Source organism: Simochromis diagramma, unplaced genomic scaffold (genome assembly GCF_900408965.1).
Source record: "Simochromis diagramma unplaced genomic scaffold, fSimDia1.1 OVJJ01000685.1, whole genome shotgun sequence".
NCBI classification, from domain to species: domain Eukaryota; kingdom Metazoa; phylum Chordata; class Actinopteri; order Cichliformes; family Cichlidae; genus Simochromis; species Simochromis diagramma.
In genome coordinates this window covers 8,106,168-8,123,464 of record NW_024387477.1, presented here as the reverse complement: position 1 = coordinate 8,123,464, position 17,297 = coordinate 8,106,168, and the positions used below count along the sequence as shown (strand labels likewise).

At 41.4% G+C, this 17,297-nt stretch overlaps 1 protein-coding gene across 2 annotated transcripts; it reads right to left on the bottom strand.

Annotated features, from left to right (window-relative positions):
• Positions 1-9,197: 9,197 nt before the first annotated feature.
• On the bottom strand, positions 9,198-10,492 carry LOC120724241. Of its 2 annotated transcripts, XM_040016333.1 has the most exons (3): positions 10,391-10,492; positions 10,027-10,309; positions 9,198-9,913 (listed from the first exon to the last, which is right to left on the bottom strand). In XM_040016333.1, exons 1-3 carry the CDS (start codon positions 10,474-10,476, stop codon positions 9,254-9,256), a joined length of 1,029 nt encoding a protein of 342 aa, XP_039872267.1. In that variant the 5' UTR covers positions 10,477-10,492; the 3' UTR covers positions 9,198-9,253. The 2 variants fall into 2 exon arrangements, 1 of the variants encoding a protein (XP_039872267.1); XR_005693868.1 differs by having other exon boundaries at positions 9,198-9,852; positions 10,027-10,492.
• Positions 10,493-17,297: the final 6,805 nt, after the last annotated feature.

Sequence of the window (17,297 nt, the reverse complement as noted above, 5' to 3'; positions counted from 1 at the left end):
TTCACATTGCCTTGCTACCGCTACACAGTCCAATTAGAAAAAGGTTAAACAAGTACGACTTGTATGGAACTGTTGCCAGATTTGCATCAAAACAAAATCACAAGACTTTAGGAACAATGGACAGATGAGCTCAAAGCAGTAAAAACCAAATCAGCACAAACATCTCATACATCTGTCAAGCACTTGTTTTGCAGCCACAGGACACGGGCACTGACTTAAGAGAACTGTGCATGAACTAATTCCCACAAATTTCAATGAACAGAAGAAACATTGTAAAGAAAAGTGGGTCAAAATTCCTCCACAGTGATGTGAGAGACTAATAAAGTCAAGCAGAAAATGACTTCTACTAGTTCCATACATCCATTGATCCCTCTTATCCAGTTCAAGGTTGTGCTGGAGCCTATCTAGGCTAACACAGAGACAGACAATCATTCACATCTACAGCCAATTTAGCATCACCACTTAATTAACCTAACACATCTTTGCTCTGTGGGAATAAGCCAAAGTAGAGAGAGAGAGAAACGACCGAGCTCTGTCGCAATATCAAGACGGAAAGGCCCTAGACAACCCATGGATTTAAACTCAGGAAACTTCTTGCTGTGAGGCAATGGTGCCAACCGCCACACCACTGTGGTGCCTTATTTAGCTATCAGTCACAATCACACTGGTTAAGTATCTTGGCCAAGGATACTTTGGCATGCAAACTAGAGGAATCAAATTCCTTGGAATCATTAGTCCGCTTGCCTATTAAACCTTATCGGTTGTTGCACATGTGATACAATGAGCTGATTTCCGTTCATGTGTTGGAGGAGGAAATATTAGAGTAGTTTACAGCATAGATATGGACATTACTTTTATTTTTGTTGCACAGAAGGACAAGAGCGTAATGATAAAGTACAAACTGTATCCAGAACAGAAAAAACTGTAATATGCTGCTAACACAACTTCAACCCTTTGCAAGTATCTGCAGAGAGAGCTGATAATGGTAAGCTAGCCAAAAACCCAGAGTGATGCTGAAGCTGAGGGAATTCCAATCCCAGCCAAGGACTGGGGTCAAGTGAGCCGTCATTTGTGAGCTGCAGTGAAGCCAGTCGCCGCTGAACTTCATCAGGTGACAAACAGATAAGCAGTCAGGCCGCAGCCTTCGTTTCTACCTGCACATGTTTCTATTGTTCATACCTAAATACTAAGAAAAAGATGACGTGTGTCCTCATCAGGACAGGGATTTGTGTTGGTGTGTGGGACTGTAGCCTCAGGTTTATATTGTTAATGGTAATTATGAGCTATTGTGTTTCAAATAATTTTACAGAATAAGATCAAAGTAATGTTATGAGTAGCATCATGAATTGTTTTCTCCTTGGCGTAATTAAGTAATGTACTGCATCACTTTTAATAAGTGTTCTGTGTAATATGTGTACCACATTACTTTTTGTGAGTAATGAGCCAACACTGATCAAAACAAGGAGGGAAAACACCTCCAATATCCACAAACATTTGGCGTCACAGCATGAAATTCATGCACAAATGTAATGTCTTTGATATGCTGCTTAGTGATGGTGATTACTCTCAAAGCAGAGCTAGCAAGGACCCAATGAGAATCAATAAGAGAACTGATAACAAATCAAACCTATAAGTGACATTGATAATGGAATCAGAATCACTAGATACTTATCAATTCTCACCAGTTCCTATAAACATAACTCACTCAGTGTGCATGAGGTTCCAGATAAACTCATATCTCATCTCTTCTTGATATCTACGTGTAATAAAATGAAACTCACAGTTTGCTGATTTTATGCCCACTGAGGAACAGTTTCAGGACTGAGTTGGGCTTAAACACCATAATGCTTTAAAATATCTGCGTGTTTGCTATGTTTTTTTTTTCACTGTCCAATCCAGTGAACACTGTGCATTATATACACACACATTTCAGCTTTTCTTTTTTGTTTTCTTGCTAAGAAGGTACATTTAAGAATCGATTTGTACAACATAATTCAATCGAATGAAATCTATTTGCCACAAAAACGATGTCCCTTCATAGAGCACATGTTTTTTTAATTTAATTTGATACTGTTTCAGAGAGCTGTTAACAACTTACTATAGTTCCTAAACTGATTTTGTGTCATGCAGAGATTTCTTGCTCCACTGACAATTTTACTATTGCAAAACAGTCATTGGTATGCTACTCACCACTGATTCTTAAACTCCCGATGCTTGTATCCTCATGAAGTCACCCACCAACTGCCATCATTTTGATATATAAGCTACAGTCACTGAGCCGCACTTACACTGAAGAAACGAGAAAACACCAAAATAGCTGCAGGGTTCGCCATCTACGTTATTGTGTATATAAAAAGAGACATTTTTATTGTGCATCAATGCAGTACTGTATTTTGTTTCCACATTACCGAACAGATATTCTGTAGGGATTATAGATTGAATGTAGATTCATTATGTAAGTTCAAAGGAGTGAATCCGAGTTAAAATGTATGTGTTGTGTTGCTGTGTCTGCATACGGTATGTTGTATGCTGTGTTCCAGAAATTGCTTGGGGCTTCTGGTAAAGAGATGACAGATGCTGAGAGTCCAGGAGTGAAGATAGACTGAGTCTCTCCAATGCTAAGTAATAAGACATGAGTTTGAATGTCTTTTTTTTTTTTATTTTCCTGTCACTGAGTCACTCTACATGTGGGAGATGTAGTCTCTGTGTTGGAGCTGTCCTCTACATTACCAAACACACCAGACTGAAGTTTGACTAAAGTGCAAGAAGAAGTGGTGGTGTCCTGTGTGGGGTTTTAGACAGTACTCCTGTTACATAGCAATTTGAGTCACGCACTGACTGGTTCAACACACAACAGATACAAAACGATTAACTTTTGCTTTTGTCTCAGTTTTTAACTTTTAACTAAGCGGAAGGAAGGGGGCCGGGGACTGGTGAGTGTCAGCACCACAGTCCAGGATGAGACAACAAACATCCAAGAATACATTGGGAAGATGGCCCCAACTGACCGAGTGCTCAGTGAATACCTCAGGCAGCAGAAACCCAAGAAAGAGGAGGGAGACGAGGAACCATCATGGAAGGACAGGCCCCTGCACGGTATGTACCACCGGCAGATAGAGGAGGTGGCTGATATCCAGAAATCCTACCAGTGGCTGGACAAAGCTGGACTGAAAGACAGCACAGAGGCACTAATCATGGCAGCACAAGAACAAGCTCTGAGCACAAGATCCATAGAGGCTGGGGTCTATCACACCAGGCAAGACCCCAGGTGCAGGCTGTGTAAAGATGCCCCAGAGACAATCCAGCACATAACAGCAGGGTGCAAGATGCTAGCAGGCAAGGCATACATGGAACGCCATAACCAAGTGGCCGGCATAGTGTACAGGAACATCTGTGCCGAGTATAACCTGGAAGTCCCGAGGTCAAAATGGGAGATGCCCCCAAGGGTGGTGGAGAATGACCGAGCTAAGATCCTGTGGGACTTCCAGATACAGACGGACAAAATGGTGGTGGCTAACCAACCGGACATAGTGGTGGTAGACAAACAGAAGAAGACGGCCGTAGTGATCGATGTAGTGGTTCCGAATGACAGCAATATCAGGAAGAAGGAACACGAGAAGCTGGAGAAATACCAAGGGCTCAGAGAAGAGCTTGAGAGGATGTGGAGGGTGAAGGTAACGGTGGTCCCCGTGGTAATCGGAGCACTAGGTGCGGTGACTCCCAAGCTAGGCGAGTGGCTCCAGCAGATCCCGGGAACAACATCGGAGATCTCTGTCCAGAAGAGCACAGTCCTGGGAACAGCTAAGATACTGCGCAGGACCCTCAAGCTCCCAGGCCTCTGGTAGAGGACCCGAGCTTGACGGCATAAACTGCCCGCGAGGGGCGTGCGGGTGGTTTTTTTTTTTTTTTTTTTTATGTGTGTTGTGTGTGTGTGTGTGTGTGTGTTGGTGTGGGTGTGTGTATATATATATATATAATATAGATATATCTAATATATCTATATATATATTAGGGGATTGCAACGATATTCGTCTCGATATTGAACCGTCGATACAGTGCTTTCGGTTTTCGCGTACGCATATGTTAGAACTACAACATTTGTAATTTATTTTATCAATTTTCCTTCTGACGAATGCTGTCTTTGTGATGCGCTCAGTGGCCCAATCTGTGTTCGACTACTCCGCCTAGGCCGACACTGTCGAGCGCAGATCCACTGATGCGCTCAAACACAGACGCATCGGTCAGAAGGAAGAGCGCAGGGAACGCTGCAAGACAGAAGTTAAGGCCTCTCTTGCAAACTTGACCTCCTCAGAATCTGTCGTTTGGAATCTTTTGGTTTTCATGTGACGTATGACCCTGAAGGTAAGCGAGTCATGGACTAAAGTAAAACAGTATGTTGGATGTGCCATGCAATGCTCAATTACATTGGTGTGAACTAGTGTGTTAGCGCAGTTAGCTCGTTAACGTGTTTGCCGTCTAGCCCCATGCACGGAGCGATCGGCGGTAGCTCGTTAACGGAGATTTGCCGTGTTGTGGCGTTAAGGTCATTTCAACGAGATTAACCTGAAAGCACTAGTGGGAACACAACGAATATGACTGCACATTTACGCCGACATCATCCTAGTGCAAAGACAAGTGGAAGCAGACAAAAAAAAGCAAGCATGCTACTAACTTTAGCCGAGTCATTTAGACAGCTGTTAGCACATGATTCTCCTTATGCTGCTGAGAATATAGCCCAGAAGAAGCGGATAGTATAGCTTTTATTTTGGAAAGAGCCATTTCTCTGTAATAAACTCTCTTTTCCAAAGATGAGTGATTCCTCAATCAGATACAGGGCTTGCAATATCGCTAGCCCGACGTCCCGGAGCTAGCGATTTTTTTCAGTCGGGCTACCAAAATCTATCTCTTCCCTGCCCGTCGGGCTATTGTAGGAAGGAAAAATATATGTCAATGCTTTTGCATTCTTTCAGAAATGTAGCTGGGTAATTATGTCATTGGCATCGGTGAGCCACTGTCAATATGTGACATATTGAAGTCGCGTTTGAATTTGCGCTTGTTTTTTTGCTTTCACTTTGCAATCGTGCGAACTGTGTATAGAGAGCAACAGCACTGATCTGTGAGTGATGATAATTTGTGCACCAATTCCTCTGACATCGTCTTATTAATCGTTAGCTTACTATGCAAACATGACAAGTGAAATCTCCCGCAGCAAGCTTAAACATGTGAGAGGTTGATCGCGCAGAGAATCGCTGAGCTTATGTGAGTGAGCGTGTAAAAGCATTTCAGTTCTGCTGAGCAAAATAAGACAGGTCAGGGTGAAGAAGTGACAGCCAAAGAAAAGCTTACCACAAAACAGGAAAGTTATGACAAATCAGACTATAAGGCAAAAAGAAGTGCAGCTTTATAGGTTCCATGGACAAAATAATTCTGTGGCTGGACCAATATGACGAGCTAAATAACCAGGGCTGCAATAAGTGCGTCGGCCAGAGCGTGACGCACTCGCTGTCAAAATTAAAAAACCAAGCAACAAGTGTTAGGGTTAAATTTAAAAACTTTACTTTTGAGTAAAATATATATTTATACTTTTAATAAATGACAAATAAAAAATGCATGAACATTTTTTTGTATCGAAAAAAATATCAACACCGTGACACCAAAGTATCGAACCGAACCGAACCGTGAATTTTGTGTATCGTTGCACCCCTAATATATATATATACACACATATATAAAATACAATAAGTTATTTGATAACAATCTGTTATTTGATCTGATAATCAACAACCTCCACAGTTTCCCAGACTCCCCCAGTCAGGAGAACAGTTTGAAGAGTTGTGAAAAGTCTGCCCCATTAAAAAAGGTTTAGTTGATTTAAAAAATATATCGGAGGTTTGCGAGTTTGTAGATGGGCATGAGTTCAGTAAAGAAGATCTATAATCACTAATCTGCCTAGTTTCCTGGGTATTTAGCTGCTAGTCTATTTTTTACATCACTTACCCTTTCCCAAGCTGTCAACCTGAGAGGTGACATCACTGCCCTAATCCAATCATCTTCTTTCCAGCGTTCTTCAAGCTAATCAGCCTCCACTCAGCATGCTTTCAATCTCACTGCTCTTCTGCCTTTTAGACCCTCATTGGTGCAAAACAACTCCTCTCTGCCTCACCCTGGTTACTCAGAGCTCCATCTAATCCTCCATCTTCATCTTCACCAGCGTCGAAATTCCACGGGGTCCTGTCCTAATCCCCATCACTGGCACCTGTAAAATCCCACAAACACCAATGAAGCTCCTCATAATTACATTTTTGAAAACAGTCCAAAAGTTGGGATTGAAGATGAACTGAAGTTGAGACAAGCCAACACTTTGGGGTACCAGTATTAGCATTAGTGAAATTACTTGATATTTTCCTGCTACTGTATATCTTCACAGGCTTCACAATGAAAAGTCAGGCTCCAGTCCCCGTGACCAAAGATGAATAGTGAACTAATGGTCTTACATTTTCACTGTCAATCAAGCTAACTGGATCAATTTCCTATCCCTCCCATACCTCACACAATACGGTTAAATTTCAGCTAAATGTGTATTTTGCTCAAATTTAATCAAATACTGTGACCATATGTCTCAGCTGCAGGCATGTCAATTATGCTGATCTACAGATGCAAAAACAAAAATATCAAGGTACATCTCCACTGACACCGTTTAAAATCTGCGATGTCCCCTGCAGTTTTGTCACATCAGCCTCTGTACTGTTCCTTTATACTCTGTGTTCATGTACTGTATTTCCTCTATCACTGGAGAAGACTGATGAAATACAGTTCACTTTAATAGACAATGTGGAGACCTTGCGCTGATATAATGGAATCTAACTAAACAGATCTTGGTGATGGACACAGAAGCTGTCTCCTTTTATACACACAAATAGAGCTGCCATTTCTTGCTGAGAACCACATTTTAGTTTATCCACCCACTAGACTTCTTTTAAGGCAACCTGACATGCAGCAAGTGGTATGTGGCATTTTCTTCCTGACTGTCAGAGAGAGGTGGCAGGTTGAAGTGCACAATTAAAGCAGATCTGTTAGAAGAAAGGTACAACATTTGGAATCAAAGTGAATTGTATTAAAATGTCAGAGAGAGAGAACGAGAGAGAGAGGTAGCCCACTCACTGGCAGAGCTGGGAGAGGAGACCATCAATTTTCTGCATCCCATTAAGCAGGGCTTTAAATCCATCAGCACACTTGAATAAGCCGAGGTGCCTCTGAACACTTAATTGCTCCTTTTAGGCACTAAAGGAAATCCAATCATAAAAATTACACATACAGGTACAGTACATGTGCAGAAATGTACTGTACAGCTGTCATATATTCAGCTGTTCTCCCCGAAATCCTGTGCACTGCGATCTGTAACGCCATCTCGCTAAGTGAATTCTATAAGAGATTCACATTTAGACTGTTTATCTATGCATGTGAAACACCAGGAGTCAGCATATTAGCATAATGAACCACTTTGCATTTCAAATTCTATTTGAAATCTAAACATTTCATTTAAGCAAGACAGCCTAAGGCTATTGATCATAAGAATATAAAGAAAGCAATTTGGGCCTTTGACAATATTTCTGTGTTCTGTTTTCAAGGTCGTTTAGCACTATTCATAATGTTGTAAAACAATTTTTAAAAAAAGCCTTACAATTTTATCACTGTGAATTCATGCAGCGCCACAGTGCTTGTGTGTTGGTTTTTTATTCTTGTTTTTCTTTTTTCATGCACACTTACAGTTAGGCCTGAGCTAAGCAGAGCTTTCAGACCTTTCCAAGAGCATCCCATAGCCGCTGCCACCGGCTACCACCTGTAATCTCCTCTATCCTCCATTATATGTGTAGAGACAGCATAGAATGCACACGAAATACATGTATATATGTTGGACAGTCAAACAGCACACAATTTACCACCGATATTTAGTTCTGACCAATGAATAATATTCTATTATTAGGACCTTGCAGTATCCCCAACAGGAACAGAGCCTTTCACACAGTGCACGCGGTGGTTTAAAGCAACAAGCTGCAATCCTTTTAGCAGCTGTAAAAACAGCTGCCAACAAGCACTGATCAATTACAGGGAGCTTCAAAAAGAAGGTATTGAGTTATAGCAAACGCTTAGACAATAACGTCAGGGCTAAAACAATTTAGTCCTTGCAAGAGCTGCAAGGACTAAAACATGTTGGTTAATTCATCTTCAATTCATTCAATATAATTCCATGTAATTATCGAAAATATTTGGATCCATACATATGCATAATGCAATAGATGCATTCATATCTATATGAATCTGGATGGCTATTTCATATCCTTGTGGAAAGCCTTGTATGGTTCAAAAGGCCTGTCTGGGCATATGGTCTGTTTACTCTAAGAAGAAAAAAAGGTGTAAATTGCCTGTGCATAGTGATGTAATGCAATTACTCTGCTGGAGTACTTGATTCCTCTTGGGACAGATAAAACAGGACAAGTTTTTTTTTTGTCCACCAGCCTGCTTGGTTAAATATTGATGCCTTCAGGGCCATCTCAGTCTATAGTCAGGTTACACAGTTGCATCTCGAGGTTTGTAAACAGGCTACCCCTGTTGTGCCAGCTAACGTGTCAGCGGTGTCAGTCAGACTAATCACCAGCTGCAGCCTTTTTGTTCCCCATAATGCAGTGCCAACAGCTGATGAAGCCTGTTGTTTGATTGCTAAGCGTTTAATGCACTTGTCAATCACAAAATCTGTAGGTGTGGAAAAGTGAAAGCGAGGCTTTCTACTTTGTCCAATTTACAGTTTTTTTACAGACGATAGGACACATTTCTCAATACTTAGGTCACTTTTGCAAAACTCTTCACACAATCCTCCTAACTGACCGTCAGCTTGGCAAAGCAGTTCATTTCACATTCAAAATGCACTACAACTACCAAAACACTTTATTCAGGTCTCAAATAAACTCATTCTTCCAGAACACTAGCAAAGGTTGACAGCCGACAAACACACTTTGTCACCCACAAAACAATGACCTAAAAAACACTAACAACATGTAGCATTACACAGTGTTTTCTTGTGTAAAACAAGGACACATCTCTGTTTATAATTTCAATATATGTTACTGGAATGAATCAGACATCATGCAGAATTCGTCAATATTTGTTTATGTATTTTTATTTTTTTGCACTAAGTAATCCCAAAATACAAGTATTTATATACACACCATCCACTGATGCACATACAATAGCAATGCTAATCAACCCGGTCTTCTCCATTTGGCCACAGGTTCTCATCCACATCACATCTAATGTCATCTAGGGCAAAACACCTAGGAAAGAATCTCCTGGCATGCCAGATCCATCCCTGGCAATCTTCTGCTGATATCTCCAGGCATCCAGCATTCATTGCATCCAGGAGGGACATTTGATCACGTGGATGATGGTCGTAAACCTTCCACCGCCATGAGGAAAAGAATTCCTCTATGGGGTTGAGGAATGGAGAGTAAGGTGGGAGGAAAAGAGACTCCATTCTGGGATGGGCTGCAAACCACTCGGTGACTGCACGGGAGTGATGAAATGCCACATTGTCCCATACAATTATAAATGTTGGCTGATTCCTTCTCTCCGCATCCCTTTCCTCACCTAGCACAACCCTTCCATAGAGATCATGCAGGAACGCAAGGAGCCGTTCAGTGTTGTATGGCCCAATCAGTGGTCTGTGTAGCAGCAGTCCATCAGTGGATATTGCTGCGCACATTGTGATGTTGGCACCCCTCTGGCCCGGGACATTCACTGTGGCTCTCTTCCCAATCACATTCCTCCCTCGTCGCCGTGCTTTGGCCAAGTTGAAACCTGCCTCATCCACAAAGATGAAAATGTGGTGCGTTTGCCTGCCTTCAATCTCCATGACTCTCTAACATAAATCCACAAGGCAACATAAGCTGTTACAGTAGTAAATTTGTATAATTGTCTTTGTGTGTGTTTGGTTTTGTTCAAAAACAGATCTGTATTTTATTCTGATCTTACCTGGACATACTGGTTCCTGAGTTGCTTGACATGTTCAGAGTTCCTCTCAAAAGGCACAGTGTACAACTGCTTCATCCTGACCTGATGTTTTTGCAGGACTCTAGAAATTGTTGTTACGCTTACACTGTGAATATTTGCGAAGGTAACGTTGTCTGCCAAGACTCTTTGTCTAATTTCAGTGAGTTTTATCCCATTGTTTCTGATGACCATATCAACAATGGCAGTTTCCTGCACATCAGTGAACATCCGTCCTCTCCCTCCTGTGTGAGGTAACCGTTGAGTCCTAAGCAGGAATGCAACAACAATTACACAAAAGCTCATTTACTTCTGAAATGTGCAAATGCCCCTGCAGAATACAAGTTACCTGTTGGTTTGCCGGAAAACTCTAACAATAGATGCCACTGTAGAGCGTTGCAGATTTGGCTGCACTCTCTGACCAGCCTCTCTCATTGAGTGACCATGATTTACAGTTTTTTACAGACGCTAGGACACATTTCACAATACTTAGGTCACGTTTGCAAAGCTCCTCAAACAGTGAGCACAACAGAAGTCTATGTGGGCTAAACTGAGGACCAGTTATCATTGTTTTGGCACAAAATGCATTCAATGACTACATCTCTCAAATTTCATGAATTATCTTCTCACTCAGACACAACAACTGCCAAAAATCTTTGTACGTACAGGACATCTTGCATGTGCTCACATACTGTGTTCAAAACTGTTAAACTTATGGCCAAAACAATAACACAATGCAAAACTTAGAAATACAGCAAAATTCAACAGCAATATTTTATTGATACATATTTTAAATCTAAAAATGCAGTTCAACCAGCCACAGCTTATTCTCATTGTAGATGAACATCTACACAGGTGTTACTCCTTCAATTTTTCAACTCCTTCAATTCTGGCATGCCAGAAGATTCTTTCCTAGGTGTATTGCCCTAGATGACATAAGATGTGATGTGGATGAGAACCTGTGGCCAAATGGAGAAGACCGGGTTGATTAGCATTGCTATTGTATGTGCATCAGTGGATGGTGTGTATACAAATACTTGTATTTTGGGATTTCTTAGTGCAAAAAAATAAAAATACATAAACAAATATTGACGAATTCTGCATGATGTCTGATTCATTCCAGTAACATATATTGAAATTATAAACAGGGATGTGTCCTTGTTTTACACAAGAAAACACTGTGTAATGCTACATGTTGTTAGTGTTTTTTAGGTCATTGTTTTGTGGGTGACAAAGTGTGTTTGTCGGCTGTCAACCTTTGCTAGTGTTCTGGAAGAATGAGTTTATTTGAGACCTGAATGAAGTGTTTTGGTAGTTGTAGTGCATTTTGAATGTGAAATGAACTGCTTTGCCAAGCTGACGGTCAGTTAGGAGGATTGTGTGAAGAGTTTTGCAAAAGTGACCTAAGTATTGAGAAATGTGTCCTAGCGTCTGTAAAAAACTGTACTACATGATCAATTACAGTAGCTCTGATCTCATCTGAGACTACAGCTCTTGATCTTCCTCTTATTCTTCTTCCACCACGCATACGTATTCCTCGCCCCCTCCCAGCCACTCTTCTTCCTCTTTCAGCCACTTCTCCATTTCTGGCTGGGTCCATGTTTACGTCACAAAACAAACCTATTCAGCAGTTGTCTCCTTTTGTAATGGAATTGAAGGAGTAACACCTGTGTAGAGGTTCATCTACAATGGGAATCAGCTGTGGCTGGTTAAACTGCATTTTTAGATTTAAAATATGTTTCAATAAAATATTGCTGTTGGATTTTGCTGTCTTTTCAAGTTTTGCATTGTGTTATTGTTTTGGCCATAAGTTTAACAGTTTTGAAAACAGTATGTAAGCACATGCAAGATGTCCTGTCCGTACAAAGATTTTTGGCAGTTGTTGTGTCTGAGTGAGAAGATAATTCATGAAATTTGAGAGATGTAGTCATTGAATGCATTTTGTGCCAAAACAATGATAACTGGTCCTCAGTTTAGCCCACATAGACTTCTGTTGTGCTCACTGTGTGAGGAGTTTTGCAAACGTGACCTAAGTATTGAGAAATGTGTCCTAGCGTCTGTAAAAAACTGTAATCAGCCTTTAACCTACAGTCATAGTAAAAAGAAAGTACACCCTCTTTCAATTCTAAGGTTTCATGTATCAAGACATGAAAATAATCTGATCCTTAACAGCCCCCAAAGGTTGCTGGTCTGGAGCATTCAGGTGTCCGTTGGCACAATGTTAAAGAGAAAAAGCGCCAGCAGTGATCTTACAGAAGCAATTGTTGCTGGCCATCAGTGAGAAGGATTATTCACAAGTGATAAAGATTCAAGACAATCTTCTAGCAAATTTGCACTTAGGTCAGACCATTTCTACCAAGCCAAATTTCGAATGGGCTCTGGGTCTACTCCTCCCACTTAGGGATGACCGGAAAACCCCCAAAAGGAGGTGCCCAGGAGGCATCCTGACCAGATGCCCAAAACCACCTCAGCTAGCTCCTTTTGACATGCAGGAGCAGCAGTTCTGCTCCATGAGAAAGCCATGGCAGCATGGATTAGGTTCACAAAACTACATTTGGAAAAACCATGAGACTTCTGCTACAATGTCCTTTGGACCAAAGAGATCACTGTAGCACTATACTTGGTTATAATGCACAGCAACATATCTGGTGAAAACCAAACACATCATATCTGCAAAACATCTCATACCAACTATTAAGCACCAATGGACCGGCGATGATTTAGGTTTGTTTTGATGCAACAGGACCTGAACTCCTTGCATCCATTGACTTGTGCATAAACGCCTCTATACACCAAAATATTCTTGAGTCAAATGTGAGACCATCTGTCTGACAACCTTGACTGTAATTGGGTCTAATCCCAAGCTCAGCAGAAAATCAATAACTTAGTGTAAGAAAATGAAAAGAACAAAGGTGCTGCAATGGTCCAGTCAAAGTCACGGCCTCAACCCCATTGGACTAGTGCTCTCAAGGTCTTCTCACAGTATGCATAAACAAATCTAAAATACCTCCAAACCTCAACATACCGAAGCAACTTATTAAAAAGGGAGTGTGCCAAAATTCCACCACAGCTATGTGAGACACAGATAAAGCTGTACAAAAAGAGTACTTCAAGTTACTGCTCCTTAAGTTGAAACCGAAACATGCGATGTACTCTGTTTCTGACACTTTACATTTTGGCTACACTCTGGTTTGGTGTTGGTCTCAGCCTGTATTTACCGCATTTCAAGACAAGATGATTTTTTATTTTATACCAATATGTAAAATCTTACAACTGAAAGGTGGCATCCTTAAGATTGGTTATACAGTCATTCTGAAATTTATTTATTTATATATTTTTTCATATTTCTTAGCTCTGCACAGTTTCCCGGATATAAAGAATCATTTTTTTGTTATTCAAGCCTTAGCTTAAAGGAAACCAGCTGCTCCAACACCAATACCCATCTGATAAACTATCCAGGGAATTGGCTTCATTCAGACAGGATGTCCTTGCTCACAGCACCAGAAATGAAGGCCTCCACACTGATTGGCATTTTTACATCTTACTTCCTCAGTTTGATGTTTCCCCAGAGGATATGTTGATCTGGAGGCAGATTTCCTAAAATGTCTATTTTCTTAAGTTTCACTTGACAAAACATGTTTTCAAATCCATCATCCAGCTGAGGGAAGCTGAAAAGGGGCTGATTTTACAACTGTGTGGTGAACTTCAACTTCAACCTTCCACTCTATAGCACTCAAGATGTAGCAGTGAGCAGTGATTTCATGTGAGCTTGCCGAACAAAAAAAAAAAAAAAAAGATACACAAAAAGTCTGCTCTCTTATACTGAAAATCACAAGGGGAGTGAATAAAGCTTGTTCACTTTGAATGATGAGGTCATTAGCAGAGATAATAGGACTTTGCTGTAACGATCTTAAAACTGGGATAACACATCACATTTTAAAAAGCTGAACCGCACAACCATAAGTCACAAGTCTCATTTTCCCGGTCAGATCTCCGCCAAATCTCCCCACTGTCATTTTCATACAGGGCCTAAATTTAACACCATTCCCTCAACGCCCATCTGAATTTCAGAATCTTTGACAGGGTGAATAATCACCACACCCTGATGAAACATCTGACACTCAAATTATTTCTAAGTTGAGATAATGGCAAGGTAGGTCATGCATACTGGAAGCTGTAATGTGTCAGTGGAAATGGTGTTCTACTCTTTCATACTCTTTTTATATGTATGTGTGTGTGTGTGTGTGTGTGTGTGTGTGTGTGTGTGTGTGTGTGTGTGTGTGTGTGTTAGGGGTTAGAAAGGGTCCAGAGTGAACAGCGCAATTGTTCTTCTGTGTGCATATGTGAAAGGTGTGATGGCAGATATCATCATGAAAACAGACAGATATGAAAGCCAGAGGGTCGCTCTCTGAGAGAAACAGAGCTTAAATTAATAAATAAACAGCCAAGAGAGCTGTTCAGTCATATGTAAAGGTGTGTGTAGACAGGCCTGCACATGTTTGGAATATAAGATATAGTTGTGCACACATACTGTACCAGCTGAGATCAGAAATGTATGACTCACAAGTCCTAAATGATTTGATCCACAAATATCCAAATACACATTTTTGTTGGTTTTCTCCACATATCTAATGCCTTGCCAGGAGTATTGTTGAAACTCTTATTAAAATGGAGCCTACAGGGTTTCATGTTTGCTTGGCAACCGCACAGTGAGAACATGACTACAGGAAAAAAACGAGACCTTTTTAATACTTTGTTCTTCATGTTCAGACTAAGAGCCTTGGAAGCATAAAACTGACAAGCTCAATTCGAGATTTCAAATTCCAGAGGACAGGAGAACACAATCAGTTTGTAATTGGAACAACATTTTTGCCAGTCACCGTAGCTGGACTGATTGCAACACATGTATACCTGTTGTGACAAATGATCTGAAGTGAAAGGTCCGCTGATGGGCTCTTTTAGAGGGAAAATGGCTTTTTGTTTCTTTCAGCTGCCGACTGTGAGAACACAGCTCCCTTTACTTTAATGTTGTAAGGCTTTCAGTGAATATTCTAAATTTTAAATTGTTTTCCGAGCTGCACAGAATGCAAAGCTAGATTTCTTCTAGAAATGTTGTTAGACCCTGCTCTGCAGACGGGCGGGTTAATGAAACAGTATCCACCTGCAATAAGGCATACTGTGTGTTAAAGTCGGAACAGCAGTGCAATGCACCCTGGTGCAGTTTTCTCTGCTTCAGACTTCAGATGTAGCCTATGAGACATGTAGAGATTGGCCACTCCAAGCTAAGAGACATGGCAGGGAAACATAACATATCATAAATAGTGCAATGAGTTGTAAAAGTAGGATTTTACTTTTTTTTTTTAATTAAAATGATTTAGTTATAACAAGGTGGAATTGGATAAACAGAAGAAAATTGATCGATGGATTGAACTATGAAGCTAATTTTTTTACTGCAAAACAAATCTACCTAAGGGTATCAATAAAGGAACCTGAACCTGACTACATATCTCAGACTGTTAGGGTTTGAGCAAGTTTGGGGTTTACTCAGTTTTCTTTCTCCTTGTTCTCTTAGAGCTGGGCTGGTTTGTGTTCTGCCCATGGGCCGAGCTGTGCTTCCCAAGCTTGCACCTTCACACCTGTTGTGCCTCTACTGACTGTAGCTGTGTAGGACCGGCTGTGCGCTTGGCTCTCTTAGTCTTGTGTTTGTGTTAATGTGCTTTGTCCTGTAACCCAGCATCTTTGTTTCCTTCCTGCTGGACGATGGCGCCAGCAGTATGCACGGCGACACTTCTGTCAACTCTGCTAGCTTTGCTTTGGCTTTCGCTAGCCTTATCCTTTTCTATTTTATCCCAAAATGCCCTCGCGCTGCGTGTGTACAATCGCCAGTTACTCTTAGAAATCAAAGCATCGTATGACCCGGCTCTTAAACAAACGGAGACAGGAGATGATTATGGGCCTCCTCCACCACTTTTTGAGCCCTGTATTCCGGTTTATCTGTGCCAACACTCCTACACCACTTCCTGGAAGAAGTGCCCGAGGAAACGAGGAAAGCGGGCTGGTACACTCATCAAAGTCCGAGCTCTTCTCCGTGCTTCTAGTGGAACTACTGGACCAGCAGAGTGCATCTTTAGATGGATCCTGCCTGTTGTCCCTGGAGCTCCCACGACACTTGATCCCCCGCTCTCAGCATTTTATTTCCCTAAGCGGCCTCGGACCCGTGGATGCGGTGTGGACCACAGAAATCTTCGCACACTTAACCGACCTGGAACGTCTGATGTTAGGATCTACACACTCCAAATGGCTTTACTAAATGTAAGATCATTAGCAAACAAGACGTTTGTATTAAACGACTTCCTAAAGTCACAACAGTTGGACTTTCTGTTTCTGACAGAAACATGGCTTCAACCCGGTGAGTCTGTAGCTTTTTTGGAAATGGTTCCTCCTAATTTCTCATTCTTCAGTCTCCCTCGGCCATCTGGCGGGGGGGAGGCTTAGCCACCGTGTTCAACACTCGATTTCATTGCCATCAAACATTACAGCACGACTCATTTTCTAGTTTTGAACTCCAGCTGTTTGAGTTACACCTAAACTCTGCTGCGCCTTTGCTGTGTGCCCTCATATACCGTCCTCCCAAGTTTAATAAGGATTTTATCAAAGAGTTTTCAGGTTTTATGGCTGGAATTGTTCTTAAATTCGACAGTTTTTTAATCCATGGTGATTTTAACATCCATGTCTGCTGTGACTCTAAACTTTTGGTCAAGGACTTTTTAAATATTATTGACTCTTTTAACTTGACCCAGTGGGTTACTGGTCCCACGCATGAAAAAGGTCACACACTGGACTTGGTGCTCTCCCACGGGCTGGATGTGTGCACCACCATCATCCGAGTTGCGCATCTCCGATCATCTTCCTGTGTTGTTCACTCTAACGCTGCACTGCTCAGTAGATAAGCCGTACGTCCCAGCGCGCAAAAAGCGAGCGCTTAATGCTCTAACAGCGCCGCTTTTTCTGCTGCCTTTATGGATTCTGGAAAATGAACTCCAACTGTAAAAGTGTTGAGGACCTTTCAGACATTCTTCATTCTACCTGCACTGATATCTTGGACTCTATTGCTCCGCTCAGGACTGTGTGCACTAAGTATTTATCAGAGCCATGGCTGAATGAACATACGCGCTGCCTCAGACGTGACTACAGACGCACCGAAAGGAGATGGAAAAAGGACAGATTGTATGTTTCCCTACAGATTTTAAGGACTC

What these genes read in the sequence shown, in the direction of transcription:
- LOC120724241 (XM_040016333.1), bottom strand. Translation starts at nt 10,476, where the DNA reads ATGAGAGAGGCTGGTCAGAGAGTGCAGCCAAATCTGCAACGCTCTACA. An exon ending in GTTTTCCGGCAAACCAACAG is followed by an intron (nt 10,310 to 10,390) that starts GTAACTTGTATT and finishes ATTCCTGCTTAG; the next exon opens with GACTCAACGGTTACCTCACA. An exon ending in TCAGGAACCAGTATGTCCAG is followed by an intron (nt 9,914 to 10,026) that starts GTAAGATCAGAA and finishes GATTTATGTTAG; the next exon opens with AGAGTCATGGAGATTGAAGG.